The 21,392-nt window shown below is 49.5% G+C and overlaps 1 protein-coding gene across 5 annotated transcripts in view; it reads left to right on the forward strand.

The window, feature by feature from the left end:
- RUNX1 (RUNX family transcription factor 1) overlaps positions 1-21,392 on the forward strand; it is a 269,894-nt gene that overhangs the window by 244,872 nt on the left and 3,630 nt on the right. For all 5 annotated transcript variants that reach the window (XM_086416556.1, XM_086416572.1, XM_086416563.1 and 2 more), the window contains one exon: positions 17,789-17,950. In XM_086416556.1, coding sequence (XP_086272682.1) covers positions 17,789-17,950 — 162 coding nt within the window. The remainder of the gene's footprint in view (positions 1-17,788; positions 17,951-21,392) is intronic.

Raw genomic sequence — 21,392 nt, forward strand, 5'->3', positions numbered from 1 at the left:
AGAACCCCGCCCACCTGTGCCGTCTTCCCCATCTGAGTACAAGTTTTTTCCTAGAAGTCCCAGGCCAGGGGGGAGCTCTCTCCGGGATGTCTCCAGACCCCATGACCCTGACCCAGATGCCTGGGGTTGGGGAGGGGGGCGGGTAGGGAAGGGGGTCAGTGGGCATCATCAAGCAAGCATTCTCCCTGCTTTTGAGAGTTGCAGGATTTAATCCCAACTTCAGAATTTCCCGCCCCTAATGATTTCCTTCCTCCCCAAGCACCTGCCGCCTTGGTGCTTTTCTTTCTTGCTTTCCCGATCTGCCCTTTCTGTGATTCGCAGAGCCTAGCTGGGATGGGGGGGCCTGGATGGGCCCACGTGGGTGACCCGCTACCCCTCCCTGGGTCCTTTCCCTCCACTTTTGTGACAAGGAGGGAACCTGGAAGTCCCTCCGCTTCTTCATCTCCTGCCCCCATCACCTTGCACAGCTCCTGTTAACTCGAGTGCTGCCCCTTCCCCTTGGCTGAGCCGCCTACCTAAGCCAGACTCTCTTGTGTCTTCCTTCCCTCCGTCCAGAATCCCAGACAGCTCACCCGAGCCTGTCATTCAGATGCCTGAACCTGGCTTCCCAGATTTAATGACAGCTCGGAACCCCAAAAGTTGACACGAGGTTGCCCACGGCTTCCTCATAGCACCGTCCCCCCTGACCTCACTGCCATCCCCTCGGCACCTGCGTTCTGTCCCCTTGCCCACCCCCTGTTCAGAGGTCCCCGTGTCCACTCCTTCTCCAGCAGTATCCATACATAGATCCCTCTGGGTTCCAGCATTTTTCAAATCCATCCTTCCAAGTTTCACTTTTTTATCTTGCTAGTGAATCTTACCTTCCCACCCCTGATCGAAGCTTCTTGCCCAAACTGACCCACTGACCGACCTCAGGGGCCCAGGTCCCCAGATACTGAAACCTTTTCACTACCGTCCCCTGGAGTGCCTCCCTCTGTGTCTGATAGGACTACAGAAGTCCGGTTAACCCCCCGCCCCCAGACCCTGTTTTCACGGTCACATTATCATTTTCAGCTGGTGGACGGAGGACCATTCCAACACATCTGTCTGGTCTCTGTCTGAAAAAAAGTCCTGAAATGTGGACCAGCAGCTGGAAAGGCATTTGCCACCCGCCTTATCAATCTTGCTTTTCACTTCTGTCTCCTCTCCTTCGGTCCCTCAGTTCCAATCAAGGGGAAAGCACTTTGGACGTGCTGTTAAGACTGGTTTGCTGGGGTTTTGTTTTGTTTTGTTTTTTTCAGTGCCGGCAGGAAGTTCCTGTTTATTGCAAAGGTGGTTCGTTTCCAAAGACATTACAGAGCAAAGCAGCTAGCTCTAGGATGATTTCTTGCTGCCTTTTTTTTCGGGGTGGTACACAATACCAAAAAAAAATAAACCAATGGGAGAGAATCAGCGAACACAAAGGGAGATGTTATAATAGGCTTTTGTTGGTACTTGCAATTTCTTGTTGAAAAACAGAGCAAAGACCCTGAGGTGCTGAGGTGCGGACAGAAGCCTGATGTTATCGGGCCCCTAGAAATCCTGCCTGGAGTCCAGTGGCAGGCAGGATCCAGAACTCAAAAAGACAGAGGCAACTGGTCTTGCTCAGTACAAACGGTGCTTTTAGTCTGTCGTAAACAGCCTGTGCCCCAGGGCTCAAATCCTTCAAAAGTTTGCCTAGGTAATTGCGTTTCATTGCCGTCTGGCATGTGCTTGTCTGTCTAATCTGGAGGTTCAGACAGCCAGGCCAAAGCTTGTGAGACTGCAGGAGAACGAGCCCGTGAATTTAATCCACTTGAAAGACAGACTAATACAAGTGCGCCTAACTCATTATTTTAAGTGATGGGAGCAGAAGAGGGTACGGCACTTTCCATAAAGGGGTTTAAAGTCAGCACGTTGGTCGCAGCCACTTGGCAGTGGAAGGCTATTAGGAGAAAAGGCAGAACCCGGGTGACCACGTGAGCCTTACTGCAGACTCCTGGCTTCTGGAAGCCTGCCTCTCCTGCGACCACCCCCAAAACACCGCAGGGGGCGAGGGACGGGGAACTTGGGAGGGGGAATGGCATCCTCCCTACCTAATTTTGAGTTGCATTATTCATGAATTCACAGCAGCAGCAACAGATTTCCACTTCCACTTGAGATCTGGGGTTGTCTGGACTTCGTTTCAGAATGGAAAGGAGATGTAAATGGAGTCAGGACTTCCCAGCCAGCCCCACAAAGCTCAGATCTCAGATCTGTAAGCAGGAAATGTACCCCTCCCCAGCATCCAAAGAGCACTGTACTTGGGGACTACTTCCGTGTGTGTGTGTATATATTTGTTTGTTTGTTAAGCTTAGACCAGCTTCTTCGTTTTGTCAGTATCTGGTAACTAGGTGCAGGGTAGGGGCAGCTGGCTGCAACCATCATACAGTAGCAACAGCCCTCCACCAGCACCCAGCAAATCTGTCCCCACCCTGCCACTAACCTGCTGTGGGGGACAGAGGGGGCCATCTCACCTCGCCACGCCTTGGTTTTCTCTGACGGCAGAGGGTTGGGGGCTGGCTCACAAAGGCTCGAGGTTGCTTTCTGCTCTGTCACCCCCTGAGATGTTGGAATGAAACCACAGACATGCAGACAGAGATCTGCATCGTTATCTGGTTACGTGTGACTCATGCCCAGGGAGCCCGGGGGAGGCAAGTGCCAGCCTGTCCCCTTCCTCAGGTGGCACGGCTGACCGTCAGCTCGGGAGGAGTGGTCTTGTTGGTCGTGCACACCAGCGGCTCACCCGAGGCTCGGCACGCCAGACATCCGAGACCGGGTGCCAGACCGTGAGACTGTGGGCAAAGCGGCCGTCCCCAACCCTGGCACCCTGGCCACAGCATGATGGCGGACGAATGGCCTCCAGCCACCCCTGGGTTCCCAGAAGGGCTCCAGACGGTGCCTTGTTGCTTCACACCCCTCAGTTCCACTTGTACTCAGCTCAGGGCTTGTGCTGCATTAAAATTCTCTTTTGAGTCTGGGGGCATTCTGGAAGGCACAGCGTTCTGGTTTGTAATCATGGTTGGACACTGGGGAGGTGCGTGCCTACCCTGGGCTGGGTTTTCCTGAAGCACCGCTGGCATTTGGGGCCGGGTCATCCCCTGCTGTGGGGGGTGGGGTGGGGTGAGGGGCATCCTGTGCCCTGGGGGATGTTACATACAACCCCCTGGCCTTCACCCATGCAATGCAAAGAGCATCCCCCTTACCCGAGTGGCAACAACCAAAAACATCTCCAGACGCTGTCCGGTGTCCCCTGGAGGAGACACCACCCCTGTTGAGGCCCCTCTGGGAAACTCACAAGAGTTCAGTTGTTCCACCAGGATGTCAAGGTCAGTGTCGACCACAGATGGCAGCTGCTTGGACCTCAGGAGTAAATCCATGCTGACCCTTGACTTTTGCAGGCCAGGGTCATCCCCGTACTCTAGGGTCAACCCTGTTCTCCGGGGTCATCCTTGTTGCTGAGCAAGAACGTCTAATCGTCTGCTCTCTCAGACTTGGCTTTTAATTTTTTCTAAAAAAAAAAAAAAATCTTCATTTTGGTCCAAGTCACTAAAAACCTGCTGCTTCTCCGAGGAAGCCTTCCTTGACCTTGAAAATCAAAGCGGTTCTCTGGAGGGAGGTTTCCCGCTGCCGGGCCCCACAGTATCATCTTTCTCAGGGTGACCTCATCTATCAAAGTATGAAGGTTGTATTTGAAATGCCATTTACTTTCTCTAAGTCAATACGTGAAGCTGTGGCTTTTTAGATCATCAGAGGTCTGCTTATTACCAAGAGTTTCTGTGCGTGTGGATGTGTCAGTTTTTAAATCCAGGCCCACGCCGCAGTTTAAAAGGAATTCCGGCGGATTTCTGTTTGCCTTTCTGAATCAGAGTTTGGGGTGATGGTCCTCTGTGAGCGCAGATTGCCCCCAGATGAGTCTGACTTTATTAGTCTGCGTCCTTTGTTCAGAGCACCAGGGATGAGCTTGTGAAAACGCTGGCAGCACTTATCTTCAAAGGCCTCCTCCCTGCTGCAGAACTCCACCTCGGCAACCTGTGCTATTCATCTGTTGCCGTCCCAATTAGTTCACGTCAAGGTCAGTTCTGTGGGGTGTGCGCAAACGGCTGCAGGCTTAAGTGAGCCAGTTCCTCTCCTGCGGGTCTCGCGGCCGGTAGGGTGGGATGGGGAGACGGCAGGGTGGGGGGCGGAGGCAGGGGGAGCCATGGGCTCCCACAGAGGAAGCCGACAGGGATGCCCCCGGCTCACGAGCTGAAGACATCTAGATATATTCTGGCTCACGGAACTGCCACCAGGTGACCAGACAGCTCAGCTTCTTCCTTCCCACTTGCTGCTCTGCTGGAAAATGTCTTGAGTAGTGAGCAATTTTCAAAAAACCACGAGAAGCATAAAAGGAGCCATTTCTTGGCGGGGAGGGGGTGGTAGGGTTCTTTGTGTATAGAGAGACCTCGTGTTTTAAGACGTCTAATAAAACATTCCTCCTCCCGAAAGATGTTTATGGATGGGGAACCGGAGCTGGTGGGTCTGGAAGGGCGTCCTGTTCCAGGGATGAAAGCAGGATGCTGGGGTCAGGACGGCTGGTCCTGCGGTTGCCCCGAGGTTAGCAAACGAAAAGGTGGGAGTCTGGGAATTGCAGTGCCTTCTGTCTCCAGTGTGGAGAGGACAGGCTGCCTCCATGTGCCATCGCTGCAGGCACAGCAGGGCGGAGGGAGGAGGGTCAGGGGTTGGCAGTGCCCTGGAAGTGGGGAGAAATGCATAGTTCTGTACATCCAGAGACTTTCCCAGCATGTAGTGGACCGGCAGTGTTGGAGGAGATGGGATGGCCAGGAACCATACAGTGCCGGGCTGGTCCTCAGGCAGGTGTGGGGTGTCCCCCACAAAAGGATGCTAGAGGGGTGCAGACGGGGGGGTGCCCCGAGTGGTCCAATCCCCCTAGTCCTACAGCTGGGATTCCCAGGAGCCTGGGCTGATGTGTGGGAAAGGGAAAGGCTTGAGTGTGTGGGATCGCTGGGGCTGGCTGGCGGGGACAGGAGGGGAGGACGGGAGAACGCTAGGCAGGGGCGCTGCTGCCTTGGCCGGTGAGCGGACGTGGGAGGGGTGAGGCCCCCCACTACTCGGGGCTTCCCCGCACTTCCCTTGTCTTCTGTGGGGACATTTTTCTGGCTGGGAGCATGGAATGGAAGCTCTTAAAGAGCCATTGCCATAAGCCCGAGTCCCAGCCCCCTCTAAGGGGAAGAACCATGCATCCTTAATGTGCATCCTCTGCTTTCTGGATTCTGTACGGCGATGGGTATCCTCAGCAGCGTGGCTGGGGGATAGGCTGGTGCCCCGGGGGGAGGCAGCCCATGTAAGTGAGACCCTGACTTCCCGGCGGAGGGGCTGGGAGCATTTTTCATCTGGGACCTCGGGGCCAAAGCCGAGGCAGGTTTCACCCCCCTCCTCCCTCCAGTGGGACCACGCAGGTCCTCTCTGGACGCGGAATCTTCCTCTGAAGGGACAGGGAGTAAAGACTTCAGTTCAGTCGCTCAGTCGTGTCCAACTCTTTCCAACCCCATGGACTGCAGCACGCCAGGCCTCCCTGTCCATCACCAACTCCTGGAGCTTGCTCAAACTCACGTCCATTGAGTCGGTGATGCCATCCAACCATCTCATCCTCTGTTGTCCCCTTCTCCTCCTGCCTTTAATCTTTCCCAGCATCAGGGTCTTTTCCGATGAGTCAGTTCTTTGCATCAGGTGGCCAAAGTACTGGGGTTTCAGCTTCCTTACTGGGAGCCAGATACTGCATGAGCAACGATGAGGTTGGAATCCCGTCTCCTCTTTCCGGAATGCCCACCCCCCCCCCCCGCTCCCGCCGCCCACAGGTGGGGGGGCGGCACTGAGTCTCCCGTGGCTTAAGCTGCTTGCCTCAGCACACGGGGAGTGAGTAGCGAGCCAGGGGCTCAGCCCTCATCTCGCAGAACCTCCCTCCAAGCCCTGCCCTTGCTGCAGGCCCTTTCTCCCCAAGGGGTGGCTTGGGGACAGGGTCCCAACCCCGGAAATGTCTGGAGCCACTCGGACCAAAGGCAAGTTCAGCGTCTTTCGTGCTGTGGTTCGCCCTTCTCTAGATGGTCTTCACTGTGCTCTTTTTTTTCCCCTATACATGTGAGTTCTTCTGGTTTTATTGGGATGCTGTGATACTGCTTCAAGTCAGAGTGTCTGGTGTCAAATTCATTCGGGATGCGTCACGTCACCTGAGAGCACAAGACGCAGAGGATGCCTGAACAGGCTTCGAGCCACTCTTAGAATGCGTGTGAGGACAGCCCAGAGCAGGCGTGTGTGTGGCAAGATGGGTTTTTATTGTGACTTTACAACAAATGGGCTTCCCTGGTGGCTCAGCTGGTAAGGAATCAGCCTGCCATGCGGGAAACCTGGGTTCGATCCCTGGGTTTGGGAAGACCCCCTGGAGAAGGGAGAGGCAACCCACTCCAGAATTCTTGGGCTTCCCTGGTGGGTCAGCTGGTAAAGAATCTGCCTGCCGTGCGGGAGACCTGGGTTCGATCCCTGGGTTTGGGAAGATCCCCCAGAGAAGGGAAAGGCTACCCACTCCAGTATTCTGGCCTGGAGAATTCCATGGGCTGTATAGTCCATGGGGTCACAAAGAGTCAGACACGATTGAGCAGCTTTCACCTACGACAAATACATAAATCTCATGATAATAGTAAAATTCGTCAAAAGGGTCTAACTTTTTACAAAGCTGTAGGAGTGCTAAAAGTGAAAAGTTCACCGTGGAGCAGGATGGGGCTGGGACCTCAGAGGCAGCCAGCCTGCAAACTGGCCTCCCGGGGACCTGCTGTGCACTGCGTCTCCTGAGCCTTAAGCGCATCCTCCGGTACCGAAAATTCACGGTCCCATTGACAACATCACTCTTTTTTTTTTCTTGCCTGCTGCCACCTTGAGGCATTTCAAGGACCCTGGATCTGCCCAGAGGACGCCTGTTACTGTATCTACTTCGTGGGAGAGGCCCTGCTGCCTCCCTGCAAGTCCTGTAGGTCGCCTCTCCCCACCATCCACAAGGGACTGCAGCTCGGTTCTGACAGCCTCACGCCCTGAGCCTCCGAACGAAAGACTGTCAAACCTGCACAGTCCTCTTTATAGCATGTGCTGCCCTCAGTGGAATGATCCGTCATCAAATTCTGTTTCTTTAGCGGCCCTGGGGGTTCCCTAGGGGCCCAGCAGTGAAGAATCCGCCCGCAGTGCAGAAGATATGGGTTCGATCCCTGGGTCTGGAAAGTCCCTTGGAGGAGGGCATGGCTACCCACTCCAGTATTCTTGCCTGGAGAATCCCATGGATAGAGGAGCCTGGCGGGCTACAGTCCATGGAGTTGCAAAGAGTTGGACACAGTTGAGCGACTGAACAGTCCTGGGGGGTGCTGTGTGTCTCCTGCACGTTAGGTGTCAGGAACTTGGCCCCTACAAGGGAGGGTCTTCATTTACCCACCGGGGCGGGGGGTGGACACTCAGCCCCAAGCTAGAAGCTGCCTGAGATCTCCCAGCCTCCCCTCTGGCCCATCCCTTTTAGGACCAGTGAAGGGGGCGAAGTTGCTGGAGATAAGTAGTTGGGAACAGAGAGATACCTTTACCCTCCACAGTCTGAGATTTTTTTTTGTTGGAAGAGACAAGACATGGAGGAGTGGACAGAAATTAGCAGGGCGGTTGTGGAGTAATTTAAATGTGCCTGTGATGGCCTGGCCTTACCGGAATTTACCAGCCCATCTACACAATCAGTTCAGGCCTGGAAAGTGTGTTCTGTGGGGAGTTGGTGGAGGGCGGGGGGGAGGCGCGGCAGAGGTTCAGAAAGTGAGGGTGCAGAAAAATCTTTGGTGAGAAAAATCTGGTGAGATGTCTGCAACGGATGCTTGTCTGGCAGTGTCCAGGGAAAGAATTTGTCTGCCAGGCTGGGGAACATGGCTGAGGGCAGAAGGTGCCTTCCTTTCCTTGGGTCCAAGGTTCCTCCGTCCGTGTGACCTGAAGGCCACCGTCCCTCCGATGCAGGGGACAGTGCTGGCAGAGAATCGAGTGTTATCCAGACCCTTGTCTCTTCTAGAAGCCAGTGACTTATCCCTGAGCCCTGCCTCAGAGACGACGGTGCCTGTGTCCAGAGCCTTTTTCCAGACGTGGCTCAGACTCTGATCTGGCCGAGGGGAGCGGCCTCGTGGCAAAGGCTTGGACGGTTTCCCCTGGGAACTGTCTGGCAGGTCTAATGAGGAATGGCTCTTTGCGTTTATAGAGCGCCTTTCATCTGCGGCACTCAAAGCTGCTCCACAAACAGTAATTAACTCTCAACACCTGTGAGGCAGGTGAGTCTGGTCAGCCCCATTTGCAAAGATGAGGAAACAAGAGGTTTGAGAGGCTGTGCTGAGCCACAGGAGGAGCTGGGGGTAGCTCTGGGTAAGGACCAGCATGCTAGACTCCCAGCGCCCTGACCACAACGTCGGGAAGCCTCTCCCTGCCGGGGAGACACCCCACCTCCCGAGTCTGGGACCCCAAGGCAACGAGGGGGTAGGGATGAGACCACAACATGGCTCCCTTCTGCCCTCCAGAAGGCAGCCTGCCACCTCCTGGGACCGCCAGTCAGCTACGAGGATGGGTCCTGGCCTTTAAAACGCAGCATCCTCAGGTGGGTCTCTGCCCCAACTTGGGGCCGTGTGCGTCCCTTCGGAGTAATTGCTGGAACCAAGGATGCTGCGCTGTACATGACTAACCAAGGAGTCTGTGGCCAGAGAAGGCAAATAAATTGCGGGCAGATCCTCGGAGCTGTTCCATAGCTTCTTATTCCAGCACCCAGAGCTGGTGGGGACTGATTCACGTTACCAGGGGCTTTCACTGCCGGCAGCGCCAGGCCGGTGTCTCTGCCTGGGCGCACGTGAAGGGGCCGCCATGCCTGCTTGCTGTGTTACTGTGCCACCTGCACCGCAGAGGCCAGATTAAACAGGGCTTCAGACGGACGGCTGGACATTTCAGGAAATGCCTCTTTCGTAGCAGAGCCTGACCCGGCTCTGAGGGTGGCACTGGAGCCTCTGGGAGTGCCCTGTTTTGTTCCCAGGGGAGCCTGCATCTACTGTCCAGGGGTCCCAGACAGGGAGAATGCCAGTGAGCCATCACCGGGGCTCGCCCTGACACATCGCCCTGGAAACTGACTCACATCTCTGAGTCCTGAGTCACATCCTGTTGTGTGTGCTGAGGCACCCAGGAGGGCATTACAGCAGCTGCCCGTGGCTGAGGTGAACTTGGAGGGCACCCTGGGAACTGCCCTTCTGCCTCTCAAGCCGAAAAGGGGGTGCGGCGGTGGGGGGAGATCTTCTAGGGAAAAACCCGGCGCTGCCCTGAGGGTTTATATGTTCACCACGTTGGCTTGGCTCTTTTAAAAATAGACACTGGGGCCCTGGCATGTACACAACTGTCTGGTCTTTGTTTTCAAGTGGCTCTGAAAGGTGACTGAAAGATCACATCTTTAAAGAGGCCAGCAAGATAGCCAAGGAAACGGCCTTCTAACTCTAACTAGCAACAGGGCCTCCATCAACTCTCTCCTGGCCCATTGGGAAGCCAGGTTTTGAGGGTGCCCATAGACAGACTGAGTGTTCAGAGACCCAGGAGGCATCTCTGGCCATCCTCTCCTGTGGCCCTCCAGGAACATGAGGACAAACTAGGACTTTTTTTTTCCTCTTCTTCACAAGAGAATAAGAGTTTTATTTTTAGTTGGAATATAGCTGCTTACAGAGCTGTGTCAGTTTCTGCTGCTCAGTAAAGTGAATCAGCTATACTTAAATCCCCCACTCCCCTTCCCATCTGACTGCAAGAACATCAAAGCAGTCTATCCTAAAGGAATCAGTCCTGAATATTCATTGGAAGGACTGCTGCTGAAGCTGAAGCTCCAATACTTTGGCCACCTGATGGGAAGAGCTGACTCACTTGGAAAAGACCCTGATGCTGGGAAAGATTGAAGGCGGGAGGAGAAGGGGATGACAAAGGATGAGATGGTTGGATGGCATCACTGACTCGATGGATGTGAATTTGAGTAAACTCTGGGAGTCGGTGATGGACAGGGAGGCCTGGCGTGCTACAGTCCATGGGGTCGCAGAGTCGGACACGAATGAGCGACTGAACTGAACTAAACTTCCCCTTTAGGTCACACAGAGCACGGAGTACAGTTCCCTACAGTAGGTTCCCACCAGCTATTTTGTACACAGTGTCAATAGTGTCGATATACACAGTATATATATGCCAACCCCAATCTCCAGTTCATCCCAGCCAGCCCCCCCCCCCTTTGGTGTCCATACAGTTGTTCTCTACATCTCTGTCTCTATTTCTGCTTTGCAAGTAAGATCATCTATACCATTTTTCTAGATTCCACATATATGCGTTAACATCCGTTATTTTTCTCTTTCTGATGCATGCACTCTGCTGTGTATGACAGCCTACAGGTTTAAACTCTTCAAAAATCTTCTCTAGTTTCCTAAGGTGGAAGCTTATTGGTTCTGAATCATTCTTCTTTTCTAATAAATGCATTAAGATGGGATAAATTTCCCTCTAAGCACTGCTGTCGCTGCATCACAAATTGTGATGTTGGATTTTCATTTAGTTTGAAATATTTCTCTTGAGATTAAATAACCCATGGGTTATTTAGAAGTGTGTTGTTGAAACTCCAAGTATTTGGGGGATTTTCTAGCTGTCTTCCTGTCACTGACATTTTAGTTTAAATCTCTGTGGCCTGAGAGTGGACCCTCTATGATTTCCATTCTTTTCTATTTGTTTAAGGTGTGTTTTATGGTATATCTTGTGGGGCACGTTCCCTGTAAGCTTGAAAAGAATGTGTATTCTGCTACTGTCAGATGAAGTTTTCAAAAGATGTTAATCGATAGAACTCTTTGCATCAACTGTACCCCAACTCTCTGCCTGCTTGATCTATCAGTTACTGAAAGAGGGCTGTGAGGATTTCGGCTGTAACTGTCTTTCTCTTTCTTGCTGTAGTCTTATCAGTTTGAATCTCATGTCTTTGGACATTCTGTTATTAGGTACATATATACTAAGGATTCTTATGTTGTCTTAGACATAACATTTTTTCATCATGTAATTCCCCTTTATTGAATTATAGTTGATTTACAATGTTAATTTGTGCTGTCCAGAAAAGTGATTCAGTATATAACTTTTTCATGCAATTCTCCTCTTTATCTCTTGAAATTTTCCTTCTTCTGAGTTCAGTTTTATACAAAATCAATACAGATGCTCTGGCTTTGATCAGTAGTAGCCCAGTCTTTTCCCTATCCCTTTACTTTCAACCTGAGGCTTTATGTTTAGTTTCCTTGTAGACCACACATAGTTGAGTTTTGTTTTTAATCTACTCTATCTCCTTCAGTTGACGCATGCATTAGACCATTCATATTTAAAGGGATCGCTGGTATCACTGAATTAACGTGGACCATGTTTGGAATTGTTTTATATTTGTTGCACCTGTTCTTTTTTTGCCTCTTTTTAGGCCTTCTCTGGCTTTACCTGAGCATTTTATATGATTCCATTCCATTTTATCTCTACTTTTGGTATATCAGTTATACTTTAAAAATGTTTTCAGTGATTGTCCTAGAGTCTGAAAAATACATGGTAGGCTGCAGTCCATGGGGTTGTTAAGAGTCAGACACGACTTAGCGACTTCACTTTCATGCATTGGAGAAGGAAATGGCAATCCACTCCAGTGTTCTTGCCTGGAGAATCCCAGGGACGGCAGAGCCTGGTGGGCTGTCGTCTATAGGGTCGCAGAGTCAGACACGACTGAAGCGACTTAGCAACAGCAGCAGCAGCAGCAGTAGCAGCAGCAGTGAATGTAAGTCACCATCAAATAACACAAGACCACTTCTTCCTTTCCATTTCTGTAGTTCATGTCACTTATCTATGTCTTACAACCACCTGACACATTACTGTTATCACTTTAAACAGTTATCTTTTGGATCAGTTAAGAATACAAAAAGTCAGACTTCATTTATTCTTCCATTCTTTATGTAGATCCAAGTTTCTGATGTTATCTTCCTTTTCCCTGAAGAACTTTTTTTTAACATTATCTGCAAGGCCACTCCAGTTTTCTTGCCTGGAGAATCCCAGGGATGGGGCTGCCTGATGGGCTGCCGTCTATGGGGTCGCACAGAGTTGGACATGACTGAAGCGACTTAGTAGCAGCAGCAGCAGCAAGGCAGTTCTGCTAGATGTTAGCTCAGTTTTTGTTTGTCAGAGAATGGCTTTATTTCTCCTTCATTTTTGAAGGAAATTTTGTTGACTATAGAATTCTAGGTTGGTAGCTTTTTTCTTTCAACACTTTATTTACAACACACTTTTTGCTTGCATGGTTTCTGGAGCAAAGTCTGCAGTAATTCTTACCAATGTTCGACCCTGGGTAAAATGTTCCCACCCACCTTTTCTTTTTGGTTTCTTTCAAGATTTTCTCTTTGTCTTTTTTTTTTTTTGTAGTTTCAATATATGCCTAGATGTAAATTATTTGGTATTTATTTTGCTTAATTGGTGTTCCCTGAGTTACCTGGATCTGTGGTTTGGTGGCTGTCATTAATTCTGGCAGGTTCACAAATATCCCTTCCACTCTGCTTTCTTCTCATTTTCCTTCTGATATTTCTATTACACATATATTACACATATTTGAAAATTTTCCCAAAGTTTGTGGATATTCTGATTTTTATTTCTGTTTTTCTATCTTTATAGTTTGGTAAATAGGGCTTCCCTTGTGGCTTAGTTGGTAAAGAATCCACCTGCAATGTGGGAGACCTGGGTTCAATCCCTGGGTTGGGAAGATCCCCTGGAGAAGGGAAAGGCTACCCACTCCAGTGTTCTGGCCTAGAGAATTCCATGGACTGTATAGTCCATGGGGCTGCAAAGAGTCGGACAGAACTGAGTGACTTTCACACTTTCACTTTCCCAATAGTTTGGGAAGATTCTATTGACATATTTTCAATTTCATTGAAATTCTTTTCTCACGCATGTCCAGGCTGTTGAAGAGGCCATCAAAGGTACTTCTCATTTCTGTCACAGTGCTTTTCATTCCTGGAACTTCCTTTTGCATCTTACAGTTTCTTCCCTGCTTACATTACCCATCTGTTTTTGCATGCTGTCTTCTTCAATGAAACTGAAAATATGTCAATAGAAACAGTGCCATAATCAAGCAAAAATGTTCACTGGCAACATGAATGAATGAGGAAGTGAGGAACGTCATGAACCTAAGAGTGAATGAATGAAGTAACTCAGCATGAGGGTTAATACAATAAGAAAGAGACTCTCTAGGCATCATACAGGTCTGGGACCGTCACTAATATCAGACTCTAAGTTCCAATGGGGCAGTGACATAACTGGTCCTACTCACAAATTAATACATGTATTAATATTAAGTTTCAAAAAACTTGTTCATTTTGGTGGATTGACCTATCAAAGGCATTCCCTTTGAGAACAAGCAGCACTTCTCTGAAGATTGGCAGACAGTAGTTCTCTTTCTCGGCCTATGACTTTCTTTTCTCTGTAACTACCATTTTACCCCCATCCCACTTCCCCTTCCTGGAATACACATATTTATTATTACAAGCACTGTTCTTCACCTCACATACCCACCTTATTCTCCCCTAACTCTGATTAACATACAAGCAGAGAGGTACTGCATGCATGTGTGCACGCTGAGTCATTTCAGTCATGTCCAACTCTTTGCAACCCTTTGGACTGTGGCCCATCAGGCTCCTGTCCATGGGTTTCTCCAGGCAGAATTCTGCAGTGGGTTGCCATGCCCTCCTCCAGGGGATCTTCCCCAGCCAGGAATCAAACCTGCATCTCTTGAGTCTCCTGCATTGGCAGGCGGGTTCTTTACCATTGGCATTGGAGAAGGCAGTGGCACCCCACTCCAGTACTCTTGCCTGGAAAATCCCATGGATGGCGGAGCCTGGTAGGCTGCAGTCCATGGGGTCACTAAGAGTCGGACATGACTGAATGACTTCACTTTCACTTTTCCTTTTCACGCACTGGAGAAGGAAATGGCGGCCCACTCCAGTGTTCTTGCCTAGAGAATCCCAGGGACGGCGGAGCCTGGTGGGCTTCCGTCTATGGGGTCGCACAGAGTCGGACACAACTGAAGCGACTTAGCAGCAGCAGCAGCAGGAAGCTCCAGGGAGGTACTGTTTGAATTAAGATCCTGCACTGTCACCATCGGAGAAGGCAATGGCACCCCACTCCAGTGCTCTTGCCTGGAAACTCCCATGGATGGAGGAGCCATGGGCTGCAGTACATGGGGTCGCTAAGAGTCGAACACGACTGAGCGACTTCACTTTCACTTTTCACTTTCATGCATTAGAGAAGGAAATGGCAACCCACTCCAGTGTTCTTGGCTGGAGAATCCCAGGGACGGCGGAGCCTGGTGGGCTGCCGTCTATGGGGTGGCACAGAGTCGGACACGACTGAAGCCACTTAGCAGCAGCAGCAGCAACTGTCACCATTGGAAGGGGCTTAGCGATCATCTCCTTTCAGAGATGAGAATAAGAAAGAGTAAGCATGTGATCCAGGGCCATCACACAAACAGGCTAGAGGTCACTTCTGCCTCCAGCCCAGTGCTCAGGTGCCCAGAGCACTGTCATTTCCATAGTTGTCTTCATGTATTCATGTTGGCCCCATCATAGCAAGAATGTGAACTCAATGGTAAACTCACCATAAACCATATTATTGGCCCTTCCTTTTGTTTTGTTTTCATTACTAGTCCATGTAACATTTAGAAGAAAACACGCAAAACTCCCGCCATGAGAAGCTCGCCATCACCACCTTCTGGCCCACCGCTGCCAATGAAGCCAAACACAGTTCACTGTGGTCGCAGATGTGAAAACTGATCGGGGGCCACTGGGCTTCTAGTACCCCCCATCCATTCCCCACTCCCACCCCACTCCCAGCTCTGAAAAGTTGAGTTGTGGTGTGAACTCAGAAGATGTTGAATTTGAAACCCTGTGTTAAAAAAAATAATCACAGAACCTGGACTTTAATCATAAAGATTATTTTACCAAAGCATATTTTTAAAAGGCTGTGAAACATTATGCAACGTTTGCATGGTTTAATTATGAGTTTAGAAAAGCCTAGCACAACTTTTTCACTACAGTAAAACATGACAGAGCATGAATCATGGCATAATACTTATGCTTACTGTGGTTTTAGACATGGGGTTAGGGGTGCTGGGCTGTCTACACAACAGGGCATGAATTACTGTACCGCAATTCACACCCAGAGGGCTTTATGACAATTATAAAACCTCTTTTGTTTGCTTTTTAAATGATTAAAATATTTGAGTACCATATATATTCACTTAGTAAATACATATATATCCAGGACATAGACACGGCTTAATAGAAAATATCTGAGGGTATAATTTTTATTTTCACTTGAAGCAAAATCCTTGTAGCAATATGGGAATATCAAACAATCTGCTGTTGCTATTTGCTTTCAATTACTGGAAGCACTGTTTGCTCTAAGATTATGCAGGATCTTCGACTGTGGTTGAGCACTTATTTTCCACTGAGTCTGGAGTGGACCAGTACTTTATCCCTTGCCATCCCCTCAGATTCTCTCAAATTCAGATGGAAATAAAGACCTTTATTTAACACTAGGTTTCAAAGATTCTAAATTATTTCCCCAGGTTTTTCAACATTCAAAATTAAAAGGTCAGGATTTTTTTTTTTTAATTTTAATCGGAAGACAGTTGCCTTACAGTGTCATCTTGGTTTCTGCCATAAGACAACGTGGATCAGTCCTAAGGATACTGTCCCCCACCCTCCGCCCCATCACACTCCACTCAGTTGTTACAGAGCACTTAGCTTAGCTCCTTGTGTTGCACACCAACTTCGCACTGGCTGTGTGTTTTACACGTGGTAATGGACATGTTTCAACGCTCCTTTCTCAGTCCATCCCACCCTCTCCTCCCCCACTGTGTCCATAGACCCGTTCTCTGTGTGTCTCTATTCCTACCCCACCAATAGGGTTCATCAGTGCCTTTTTCTGGATCCCATATATACGAGTTATTAATACAGTGGTTCTGACTTCCTTCACTCTGTGTAACAGGCTCTAGCTTCATCCACCTCGCGGGAACTGATCAGATTCGTTCTAAGCCAGTTACGTCAAAGAAAAGAAAGGAGTCGATCAGTATGAGAGGAACTGGGGCGAGGACTGTCAGGAGAAGAGTAAGGATAACAAGGCAGACGCGAGTCCCCAGATGCCTCATTCTGTCCTCCACTGTGGCGGTTTCAAAGGCATTAAAGATGAGGGAAAAGTTAACCGCTGCAAGTGAAAAGCCCCAGCATTCTGCCCCCTCAGCAAGTGAGGGAGCAGAGGCAGACACTGTTTAACGAGAAGGACTAACTCATTTCTTTATGTCACGACGCACACAGAACTTAACAGCTGGCATTTCCCTCAGGAACTTTGCTTTTTCTGTATTTACTCCCAGCAGCCTGAACCCGCGGCTGCAAAGACCCCTGGGAGTTAGTGCTGTTTGTTGTCGCCTTTGTCCACAAAGAAGGTGGGACACAGAAAACTAATCCTAAGACAGAAATGTAAAGCCCTCCCATGGTGGGACAGTGGTCAGTTTTTTAATTTTCTTACACAGTTGATCTAAGAATAGAAAGGATTTTTTTTCTTCCTCCTTTTCATCTGCAAACAGTACGATGCTTTTGAAAACCAAGATGTCTATGAGTGCTGGAGTCAAATTTACAAAATCCTTTTTACCTAAACCTTCTGAAGTCAGATTTTTGTCTCTTCTCTATCCCAGGAAGGCCTCTTTTAATGGCAGTCTATACAATACTTGCTCAACATTTTGCCCTTTAAAAGTTGCAAACTTGAGGTCTTAACAACAACAACAAAAACCCAAGACATCTCTGTTAGTCTGGGATGACAGAACCAGCTCTGCACTGCTGGGTTTGTAAGCAGTCATCAGGCCTTGCTGCCAGTTTCTCAGCCAGACTTTCTTATCAGTTATCCCTGGGACAGAGATCACCTGTACGGAAAATATTAAACAGCCATGGAATAGTCTTGTCCAAGGTACCAAAAAAAGACCCAAACCCTTGCATTCTTTTCTGCTTACTGAGTATAGAGATGGGTGATGACCTGATAATGATGACTGTAATTATTGGTAAACCGGGGCAGTCAGTATGTACAGCAGGTCAACAGTTTGAATATTAACACTTCCACCTGGAAAGCGTAACCAGCTCCTCTCATCGGTGCGTGTGTGTGCTCAGTTACTCAGTCGTGTTTGACTCTTAGTGACCCCGTGGACTGTAGCCCGCCAGGCTCCTCTGTCCATGGGATTCTCCGGGCAAGAATACTGGAATGGGTTGCCATGCCCTCCTCCAGAGGATCTTCCTGACCCAGGGGTGGAACCCACGTCTCCTGCATCTCCAGCACTGGCTGGCGGATTCTTTACCACTGAGCCACCTGGGCTGGTGAGGTTACATAAAACCTTTGAAGGAATAATTAGCAGAAGAAAATCTTCAAGAGTTAAACATAAATTATGTATCAGTATCATTTCTTTTTTGGGGGGTATCATCACAAAAGCAAATACTTGGGACTTAAGGAAGCTTACTAAACACTGGTAAGTAGGCCACAAACACGTCTAAGAGTTCAACAAAGGTAGCTGGTTTTTTTTTTACTAAATGCATTCGTTTTTCAAATCCTGCCCCCCTCACGCATCACTGACCTCCCCGATTCTCTGCAGATACGAGGCAGATCCAGCCATCCCCACCGTGGTCCTATGATCAGTCCTACCAGTACCTGGGATCCATCGCCTCTCCCTCCGTCCACCCAGCCACACCCATCTCGCCTGGGCGGGCCAGCGGCATGACGACCCTCTCAGCCGAGCTTTCCAGTCGACTTTCAAGTAAGATGCTTGAAAATATACTCTTTGAAGTCTGGCTGCTGTGGAAGTTTCTGGAGGCCAGACAAGATGCATGAAGGGGGTGGGGAGGGGACAGTCATTTTTAACTGGACATGATGCAGTTAGAGACAATGCTGTCTGTCTCTTAAGTCTCACACCCATGCACTGATTTTCCTTGACATTCAGAGGCAGAGATTATGGATATGGAGGTAGAAGTGGCTTGTAAAAAGTGGATTCCTTGGGCCTTTTGGGGTGCTCACCTTTATTTGGCAAGCAAGGGTGGGAGCTGAAGGATCAGTAATAGAAAAGGCCCAAGTAGTCAGCTTCTGGAGTTCAGACAGGATGATCCGTGTTGCAGTGGCGAGCTCACACAGATCACGTGAACAGCATGCTGGGGCACACATGCAAAGGGACACAGACCTACCCCAGTGGGACACTTCCAACTAAGAGCTGCTCACACCAGGCCAGAGGAACAGCCTGGAGAGCTCAGGTGTCATGGCTGGCATAATTGTTGTTAATACGAGCTCATTAAATATTAGTCATTTAACCTATGGGACCTTTGGGCTTGGCACTCACCTTTGCTCGTGGGCAGGGAAACTGGAGTTACAGAGAAAAATTCCTTTGTTGAAAGCAAAAAGAAGCAACTCCCTATTTGGGGCTTTGAAATTGGAGCTGGACCAAACTGTGAAAACACTTCAGAGAACTTCAGCTTTAGGAGGCCTGCGAACACACTCCTTGTGTGTTGGGGGTAGGGCGGCTGTCCTTGCTTTTCAATTCTTGGGATCAGATTATATCAGATTAAGGGGGCAGGCAAAGGGGCAAAGGCGTCACGTCTGTCATTTTCCAGTGCTGTGGGATGTTGTGTTCTGCGGACAATTGTGATTACCTGAGGTTTCCACCAAATGCTTTAGCTTCTTCTCAGAGCTTCACAGAATACCTCTCTGGGTCTCAACAGCAGCACTGCTGACACTTGGGGCAGGATAATTCTTCTCCGTTGTGGGGGGCAGTGCTGTGTGATGCCGGGCCTTCATCAATGTCTCTGGCCTCTAGATGCCAGCAGTACCCCCCCGCCCCCAGTCATGACAACCAAAAATGACCAGATGCTGCCAGATGTCCCAAGGGCCGACACCATCCTCCGGTTGAGCACTGTCTTCACTTGTTCTTGGGCGTGATAGTGAAGTAGGGAAGCCAACTTACTTGCCCAGTTTCCACATTATTTTCAGCCACTGCTGCCAAGAATTTCATGGCACCTGCTGGGCTCAGGAATTAAGGGAATGGAGTAGGAATCATGAAGTCCGCTCAACTTGTTGCTTCAGCAGCTCTGTTCCCTTGGGACTGGCTATCTTTTACTGTTTCTTCTTCTTGGTGGCACTGTTCTGCCTGCTGGCTGTGGCCTACATCTGAAGCAATGACTCTTTTCCTTAGAAGTGTCCCTGCTGTGGGTCCTGTCCCTTGGAATGTATGTCACAAGTCTTTTGACTTGGTCAGCACCCAGGATCTCCAGAAACTTATCCCTTGGGGCCAGCTGCTCTGCTGACCAGTTCAGAGGGGAGGGTGACTTCTTTTTTTTTTTTTTTTAATAGGAATGAGTTAACATGCGCCCTCCCCGGTCCCGTCTCACAGTTATACTTCTGAATAGCCTGGACTTCAATTAGCCAGGGAGTCGTGGAAGGGCATTTTACGGCCCCAGGGCGTGAAGGAGATAAAAGCCAGGTCCCATTTCGGCACTCAAGCCTAACCCTGCTGCTGTCTTGGAGGGTGGACCCAGGAGAATTCCAGGGGGAGCTTTCACCAGTGGCAGCAGAGAAAAGCATGGGAGGCTGCTCTTCAACTTGGCAGATCTCCCTTTGAGAAATGGAGCCCGGAGTCCAGGCCTGAAGAGTGTCATCTTCCGCCTGGAGGCAGGAGGGGGTTGGGATACTTAGAAGAGGCTGCTTCTGCTTTTTTTTTATGCCTAATCAAGTGAAGTTTTATTCTTTTCTTTTTCTGTTTGTTCTTACTTTTGTCACTCTGTTTTTTTAATTGAAGGGTAATTGCTTTACCAAATTTTGTGGTTTTTCTGTCGTACATCAAGAATCAGCCATAGGTCTACCCATCAATGCTTTGAGAGCCTGTCATGGTTCAGAGCCCACTTTCCTTGAACCCTTCCCCCAGCTAGTTTGGAGCACCCCAGCCTCACCTGAGCTTCCTTCTGCAGTAGGGACCTGCGCTCTGTGTCTTTCTTTGCTTTGCAGACAGACTCCACACCTTGTCTGAAAAGAGTTGTCATCTGGAGGTTTTTTTCTTTTCTTTTCTTTTTAAATAATGTTTAGCTGCCAACCTGGGCGACAGACAGCAAGCATTAATCTGAGTCATGCGAAAGATCCTTTTAAGGCAGCCATTATCTGCTCAGGCTGTTTAATCCTTTGGGGGCAGTGGGAGGGGCCCGGCATAAGGCAGCTTTCATCCACGTCAAGCGGCAGAAGGAAGACTTTTAGCTGTCATGGCAAATATTTAGCCCCATCGGTGGGGCAACATTTCCAACTAAAATACCTATACTACCTAATCCCCAGATATCCTCCTCTTTTAAAAGCTCCCTGTGAATGTCAGGGGTCCCCACTTCTGCCCACACTGCTCTTAAATAAGGGGGCACCAGGCCACCTGAAAGGACAAATGAGTTAAGGCCGGGGGCACGGTGAACTGTCCGTGACTGGTGGGGCTTGCTTGGGTAGGGGTGTCAGGCTGGACATAAAAATGAGAACAACTATATGAATAGGTCATTTGAATCTGAGCCTAACTCATGGGCCGAAGTTGTTTCATCATCACAATGTGTGTTGTAAAGGATAAACTGGCAAGTTGGATGGTCTTTCGTAGTGTGACACTGGTACTCTGTGGGCAGAAGAAGAATCGCAAGCAGCATCTAAGATCTTTCAGACATTCTGCCCACCAGGGAAAGAACTGTTTTCCCCTGACAGCTGAGACTGTAACATCATTCCATTACTTATGTCTGTGACAAATCACGGGCTCACTCGGGATTCCGGTAACTTGCTGCCATCACCAGGTTACCACATAGCAGTTGGAACAGACTGGCAGAGCATGTCCAGACACCGTCGTGAAACAGGGTGACCTTTCATTCATTTTCCAGTGGATTCACCTTTTTGTCTCAGGGCAAATGAAGCAAGAGGAATCATGGGTGGAGTCATTTATTTGTGTCCGGAGTATTGCATCAGATGACAACAAATTGATTGTGTTTGCCTAATGCTTCTCCCTGACTATAGAAATCTAACTGGAAAAATGGAGTAAAGCTTCCTGTTAACTCTCAAGCATGTCACGGCTCTCTGTGCGAACACAAACAAGTGACACAAGGCTTGCTCACAGATGGCCCCAGCGGGCAGGACAAACCCTGTGGAATGGGGTGCGGCCTGGCTTCAGGACGAGCGAGAGTGTCCGTGGAAGGGCGGCCCTA

Source organism: Bos grunniens, chromosome 1, assembly GCF_055505025.1.
Source record: "Bos grunniens cultivar Pamir isolate PY7600 chromosome 1, Bosgru_T2T1.0, whole genome shotgun sequence".
Classification (NCBI taxonomy): domain Eukaryota; kingdom Metazoa; phylum Chordata; class Mammalia; order Artiodactyla; family Bovidae; genus Bos; species Bos grunniens.